This window comes from Pituophis catenifer, unplaced genomic scaffold (assembly GCF_029215685.1).
Source record: "Pituophis catenifer annectens isolate HBS135680 unplaced genomic scaffold, rPitCat1.0.hap2 SCAF_8, whole genome shotgun sequence".
Lineage (NCBI taxonomy): Eukaryota > Metazoa > Chordata > Lepidosauria > Squamata > Colubridae > Pituophis > Pituophis catenifer.
Window position 1 is genome coordinate 61,595,846 of NW_027256888.1, and position 7,484 is coordinate 61,603,329.

At 48.9% G+C, this 7,484-nt stretch overlaps 1 protein-coding gene across 1 annotated transcript; it reads left to right on the plus strand.

Moving 5' to 3' along the window:
* The first annotated feature begins 4,210 nt into the window (after nt 1-4,210).
* Nucleotides 4,211-5,591, plus strand: CXXC4 (CXXC finger protein 4). The gene is made up of 2 exons (XM_070948783.1): nt 4,211-5,107; nt 5,201-5,591. Exons 1-2 carry the CDS (start codon nt 4,239-4,241, stop codon nt 5,514-5,516), a joined length of 1,185 nt encoding a protein of 394 aa, XP_070804884.1. The 5' UTR covers nt 4,211-4,238; the 3' UTR covers nt 5,517-5,591.
* Nucleotides 5,592-7,484: the final 1,893 nt, after the last annotated feature.

Below are 7,484 nucleotides of genomic sequence, written 5' to 3' on the forward strand. Positions count from 1 at the left end.
CCGGGGAAAATCTCCTTTTCCTGCTAGGTTCCCGCTCCCTTTCTTTTTCTTTTTTTTCCACGCCTGGAATTCGGGGATCGTGGAGAGCTTTTCGGAAGAAGGCGCGGAGGGAGAAGACTCCGCGCTCCTCCGACCTCTCCTGGTCTACTGAAGAGGCGCCGCTTTCTCCTTCCCGGAGGCCCCCAGCAAATAGTTGCGCGGGGAGCGAGGCGAAGAGGGCGCTCGCAGAAAGCATCCTCCGCTGAGCCACAGGGACCTCCCCGCTCCCTGGGGTCGGGGGGGGGGGGGGGTTCTCGCCTCTCTCTCTCCCGCCTAAGTCTTCCCTCGGCAGCCACCCAGCCGCCGTCAAGAGCACACCCTTTCTCCTCCCCCTCCCCGGCTTCCCTTGCGCTCTCGGCACGCACGCACCGACGGAGGGAAGTGAATGGGGAATCAAGAGGCTGGAGTGCGCGGCAAGTGGCTGCTCCTTACAAATGAGCCTCCAGGCAGCTTTATCTCCCCACCCTCTCCCGGCCGAAAGAGGAGGGGCGGCGAAATGTGGCCGCTCGCTGCGTCGGAGGAGGAGGAGAAGAGGGGAGGAGGGGATTTGTGGGGGGGGGGGGAAGAGGAGCAGTGGCCCGTGCGCGCCTCTTGTTCCCGGTGTGATTTGCAGCCAATCATCAGTAGGTGTCCACATCCCCGCATCCTCCTCACCTCCTCGGCGCTGCGGAGCCTTCTCACTCCTCGCACCCCCCCCGTTCCCCTCCGCCTCCTCGCTTCCTTCCCCTCCTCCTGCAACCACACACACGCAGGCACGCACAAACAGCGAGGGGGAGAGCGAGTCCCCCCGGCTGCCACCCTCCCTCCATCGCACACAGCGACAGGAGAGACGGACGGAGCGCAGCGCGCAGGGAGAGACCACCGAGCACCGCCGCCAAGCGCTCTCACACATTCATGCGCGCACACACACACACACACACACATTCAGTGCCTGCTCTTCCCTCTTCCCCCTCCCTTCCCTCCGCCTTTCTCTGCAACCAGAAAAAAAGAGGCACTTACAGGTATTTGCTTAGTGGATCGGAGTCTTTATTTCTTTCCCACCAAGCCTCCCCACCCCCAACCCGCATCACCGCCCTGTACAGTTTGTTTACAAGTATCAAAGTTGTAATTGAGGAGCGGCCAAAGAAAGACACCTCGGGATATTTTTCTTTTCTGTGGTTTTTTTTTTTTTTACCCTCTCCTTTGTGTTAGGGAGTGATGTGCAACTAAATAAAGACAAGCAGGCGGGTTAAACGTCTGCAAATCCAAGCCCCCAGTCCCCCCCAAAACACAGAGACTGGTAAGTGATTGTTTTTGGTTCTTTCTTTCTTCCTTCCTTTCTCTCTTCCCCCTTCCCCCCTTCATGCGCGCTCTTTCGCTCCCTCTCTTTTCCGCCTCTTGGACCGCTGGGATTGTTAAAGTAGATGAATGCTAAGCTTCAGCAATAAAAGGCGCTGCTCTATTAATTTATTAATTAATCTGCACCAGCCCCTCCTCCTGAATGTTAAATATGACCTTTGATCTCTCTGTCTGTAGCAGAACAGAAATGCAGTATTGAACATGAACAGTCACATTGATTTAAACAGTGAGAGAATCGTGGATTCTGAGCTGCTTTTAATTTTCTTTTTAATCTGGCTATAGTTTTAATATTGAAAAAAAAAATCAATAGCTGCGCTTTAGACTTCTCTCGCGCTCCAGAGATAACATCGATTAAACAATAATGACATGGTTGGTGGCACCATTATATTTTTCCCCCTCGTTTCTGGTAGCCATAAACCTAAGGAGATTTGGCGGCGGTGGGGGGTGGGCTGCTGGGGTGAGAGAAGAGGTTGGAATTGTAGGAAAGAGGTTTGTGAAAGCAAAGCCACTTTAAGGCTGTGAAAAAATAGGGCATGAACGTTCAGTCTCCATAGCCTTCCCCCCCCCCTTTACATTCAACATTAGAACCTTTTACCAATCCAGCACTTTACCTAACCCTTAACCAACAAAGCGACTTCTATTAAATACTTGCTATAGTTTCCTTTAAAATAGTGGGGTTTTTTTTTAAGTATTCTATTATGCATGGTGACCTGCAATCCTGTTTGTGTGTGGGAATAGTAGGATTTGCCACCAAATCCCTCCAGGGAGCAATGTTTTTTTTTTTTCCTTTTCTTTTTCCTGCTGTGAAAATGCAAAGGTGGCTGTGTTCTCATTAAAGGCTTTTAGCATTCAAGGGTGCAGATTGACCTCCTAGTCTAACAAGACTGAGGTGTGTTTTCTTACCTTTGCTTTCCTTTCCTCTTGATTGGTTTCCCCAACCATAGGGGTTTTTTTAGTAAGGTTCAGCTAGATGTCTGCGTGCTTTTGTAGCTGGTAGGTTGGGCTAGATATAGTTCATTGGTCTAATCATGATAGTAATTAGTATAATTGATAAGTACTTTTCACCTGTAGGAATGGTGTGAAAACTGTTTTAGGCCCTCCAGGCTGTCTCAGCATTTAATTTACAATACTGTAAAAAAAATCCTGTTTTTTTATATACATACATATCTACAGTATATTTAAAAAAATTCGTGTATATATAGAGAGAGTATTCAACTGGGTTAATGCTTTCTTTTACTTTCTATATATTGCAACTCGGTCTGATCTGCAAACTAAAATCCTCCCAACAATTATTTTAAGTATGACTTGGGAGTGATAAACACTATAACATCTTCCAGCCTATAGATTGTTGTATTACACTGAACAGGTAATGTTCAGCCTTCACAAACCTTAAGAATAGCACTTCCAGTCTCTGTGAGGTGGCATATGCATATTTTTAAATGAACATAAACCTGGGTTCCATGCTTAACTTGATTGATAAATTAACCCATAAATTACTCAAAAAACGGTGGGGTTCACACAACACCCAATGCCATAAAAAACTAATGAAGGTTAAAGCTAACAAAACTTTGCTGACCCTCTTTAAGTGTGTCATAAACATACAAATTTATTCCTCATATACATCCACAGGTATGGACCTGTGCAAAGAACAGAGAGCCTGTTGTCTGCAGCCTTCCTGACTGGAGATTAAACCTGTTTAGGAACCGATCAGGGTTTAGTTGCGAGGCGTGAGGTTGGCCCCTGGGAAATTGCTTTCCTATCTATTACTCTGGTGCTTAATTTCTGGCTAAGAAGGGCATCGCCTTCACCAAGAGCCTTGCCTTTGAGACATCTAGCACCAATTCTGCTGAGACCCAGACCCAAAGGACAAAAGTGGCAGCTAACAAACCTCTCCAGATTCCAGTATATCAAGATCTGTGCAGCTTTACCCCACTGAGGAAGGAGGGGAGGCTCCGAGGGGCACAGGGGGAAGCCTTGCCATACTTTTGTTATTTTTAACCCCTGGAGGATACTCGTTTTCCCCTCTCCTGTACTATTTGATACTTTCCTCCGGCAATCCGGCTTGTTCCCACCTTCCCTAACGTTCAAGATGCCCTCCGGTTAGAGGATTTGGAGCCTCTCGCCACCCATCATTTGCATGTGTTTAGCCCTCCAATTGCCCTTTCTCCCTTGGCATTTGTCGGCCCTTCCCTTCCCTCCCCTCCCTCTCCCTCCTTCCCCTCCCCCGCCATTCTCAGCTATTAAAGCGGGCAAGAGAGGGTAGCCCGCCCGCGGGAGGAGGAGGGGAAGGGGAGGGAGAAGGGGGAGGAGGCTGCGGTGGCCGGATCATGTCTTTATTGATTGTTATGCAAATGGGTTGCAATGACTGATGTACGCCTCTTCTCTGCGTGTCTTGTGGATCTTTTTTTAACCGAACCAAAACAAAAGCACACAAACGCAGCGGGATCCCCGCCCTCTCCCCAGCCTCCCTCCTCCTCTTCCCACCACCCTCCTCCTTTCCCCCTCCCCCCCCCAACTCTTTGGCGTAGACCTTTTCCGAAATGACTCTCTTTATTTCCAGTGGCGACGGTGCCCGGGCTTGAGAATGCCAAGGAAGAGCCGGCTGCCTGAGACTTCGCCGTCTGGAGAGATGCCCCCGCAAGAGGATTAGAGGATATCGCTTCCCCCCCTTCCCTTCCCCTCCCTTCGACCCCTCCGGCCACCCAGCCCCCGTCTCCGCCCCCCCGACGGCTCCAGTGGCCCTCCTCCCGGCCCTGCCCTTCCCTCCCCTGGCCCTCCCCGGACCCCCCTTCCTCTCCTCCTCCTCCTCCTCCTTCCCTCCCACCCTGTTGCCCCAAGCCCACCCGCACCCCTTGGGCACCATGAACACCAACGTGTGCGTGGAGACGGGGCCCAACCCGGAGGCGCCGGGGCTGCCCAAGGAGAACCACCTGCCCGACGGCGCCCTCAACAGCCTTGTGGATTACAACTCGGAGATGGAGCGCTACCGCTCCTTCGCCACCTTCTACAAGACCAACGGCGGGGCCTTCCCTCAGGCGGCCAAGATCGCGCGCATCACCACCCCCATTTTCCCGACCGCCGCCGCCGCCGCCGCCGCACGCATCGGCATGTCCCCCTGGAACTGCGACACGGCCACGGCGGCCGCCGCCACCGCCATGCTGTGGGGCAGCGGCGCAGGAGGCGGGGGCGCAGGCGTCGGCGGGCCTAACCCGGCGGCCGCCGCGGCAGGCGGCGTGGCCCGGAAAGCAGCTGCCGTCGCCGCCGCCGCCTCGTCGGTCGCCGCGCCGCCGCCGCCGTCGGCTTCCTCGCCAGCCTCTTCTCTGCACGCCGCCGGCAGGAGCGGCGGCGGCGGGAGTTTGCACCATCGGAACGAGTCCCAGCGGCTCGGCAAGCCTGGCTGCGCGCCAGCCGAGCAGCCCTCGTTGCAAATGGCCAATAATAATTTCCTCTCCACCTTAGCCCCGGAACACTGCAGACCTTTGGCTGGGGACTGCATGAACAAGCTCAAATGCGGCGCTGCTGAAGCAGAGATAATGAATCTCCCCGAGCGCGTGGGGACTTTTTCCGCTATCCCGGCTTTAGGGGGCATCTCATTACCTCCCGGGGTCATCGTCATGACAGCCCTGCACTCCCCCGCAGCAGCCTCAGCAGCCGTCACAGACAGCGCGTTTCAAATTGCCAATCTGGCAGACTGCCCGCAGAGCCATTCCTCCGCCTCTTCGTCGTCCTCCTCCTTGGGAGCCGCCGGAGGAGGGGGAGGAGGCGGGGGTGGTGGTGGTGGAGGAGGAGGAGGGGGCGGCAGCGGCGGCGCGGGAGGAGGAGGAGGAGGAGGGGGCGGCGGCAACCCAGCCAAGAAGAAGAGGAAAAGGTGTGGGGTCTGCGTGCCCTGCAAGAGGCTCATCAACTGTGGAGTCTGCAGCAGTTGCAGGAACCGCAAAACGGGACACCAGATCTGCAAATTTAGGAAATGTGAAGAGCTAAAGAAAAAACCTGGCACTTCGCTAGAGGTCAGAGGAGATGATTTCTTTCTTCCCAGCCTCCCGCCGTCCCTCGTGAACCCCCTTCCCCCACCTCTTCAGTGCTTCTTGTCTAGTTTCAAGATGCAGCATCCCTTTTCCGAAGCCTCCTTCAGGTTGTGAGGAGGGGGGGGAGCCTTCCCTCCTCGCCCCCCCTCCCCCACTTGGTTGCCTCTCCGTAGTACTGTGCACAAAACATAGCCACACGTCCTCAGCCTTGAGGGTTGGGGGGGGAGGAATGGGGGTTGGATTTGGACTGCTCTGGACCCCGGTTTTGGAGGAAGGGGGAGTGAGGAGGCCGGCCCTCTGCAATAAAAACCTGGCCGGGGCCTTGGGGCGTTTTGTTTGGGTTTTTTTCGACAGGCAGGAATATCCGGAAAGTTGGTCTAAATGGGATTTGGAAAGGAAAAAAAAAAAATGCCACGAAATCGCTCAATTCCCGAGGGGATTTTTTCCCCCATCCTTTATAATCATTACACGAAGATTTCTTCTACTCTTTCTCTTTTTTTTTAAATACACATTCCCAAGTTGTATATTACAAGTAAATCGATTGGAATCTATGGTCTATATTTTTATCTGTTACTTCAAGGTGTGTTGTTTGGTGACATGTAAATTATTTTTACTTAATGTGAAAGTAATGGTGAAGGGCATTTTTTTTTAAAAAAAGAAAATCCAAACGCTTTAGTAGTCATGAAACTTTTTAAGTTCTAAAATAACTTTGGCAGTATAGTGGATCCTTTCCTTCCTTATTTGCTGTGTAGATTTTGCTCTGTTTGAAAATTAGGGAGTTTACTTTTCTAAAGCTGATTCCACATCTTAAAATGGTCCTACATTCATCTAAAATGAAGAACTAGGTAATTTGGGGGTTGTTTTTTGATAATTTATTACAAGAAAACAATTGGTGAAGAAGTTAGCCAAGCATACCAAAAGTAATACTTTGGATCATGATACATCCTTACCAAAAATAGCCCTTTGTAGTATATTTTACAATCTGATAAAGAATATGAGTATTTGTGCTTGAAATGTATATGCATTTATTTTTAAAAAACTCAGAATTGACAATGTATCATAGACCAGAAAAGGTCTTCAAGTTTAGTAGACTTTAAAAAAGTAAAAGGGATATTCTGGATTTTCGGTTCATGTATTTAGTTTAGCAGTCAAAGAAAAAAAAAACATGTAAAATGATTAATAGCATTATTTTTAGATGGAAGAAAAGAGAGGAAAGACTTGTAATGATTTAAACCTTGTGATTATTAAAACTATAGTATTACCAGGTAGATGAATCTATCAGATGAGTGTGTTTGATTTGAGAAATAAAGTTCTTTATGGAACTTTAAGATGTAAGCTGAAATTAGCAACTCAGAGTTGCAACTGTCATTAACAGGAGTTAACTTATACATGGATTTTTTAAAAAATTGTGTTAAAGTTACTACTAAGTTTAGCATTTCATTTAGAAAAAATAGGGAGGGAAAGGAAAGCACTTGAGTGATACTATTTTTTCTTCTTCCCTTGCAAAATTGAACTATCCTTTTGGAAAGTTTAATAACTTATTCCTCATATATTTTCCATAGCTGCTTATTGTGCATATATGCTAATCCAATATCACATTGATGCAACAGTCTCTACAGACTATATTTCAGCTGGTAAAAATCAGTTGTATATAAATGTACCTGTTATTTTTGGTTGCAAACACTCCTGTTTATTTCATAGAACATTACCAAGAATGTATATTGTGATTTTTACAATAAACAGTAAATGCTGAATTTGAACACTAAACCATAACTAAAAATGATAACTTTTTTCTGTTCCTGGGTGCATTAAGTGTACTCTCTTGCACAGTTTTCCAATACTCCTCTTTAAAAACCAATCTTGATTTTGCTAATTAGTTATAAGCAAGGAAAGACTGCAGTTCTCAGCATGTTTACCAGGGATATATTTCTTAAAAATACCAAGGTATACTTGAAAACTAATTGGATAGGATAAAGCTGACTGCCCTATTCAGTCTAACAAAACGGTATCTTGTGTTGCTTTAAACAGATATCCCACCTTTGCACAGAAGTAAATCACACTAGAACTGTTTTCATGACTGCA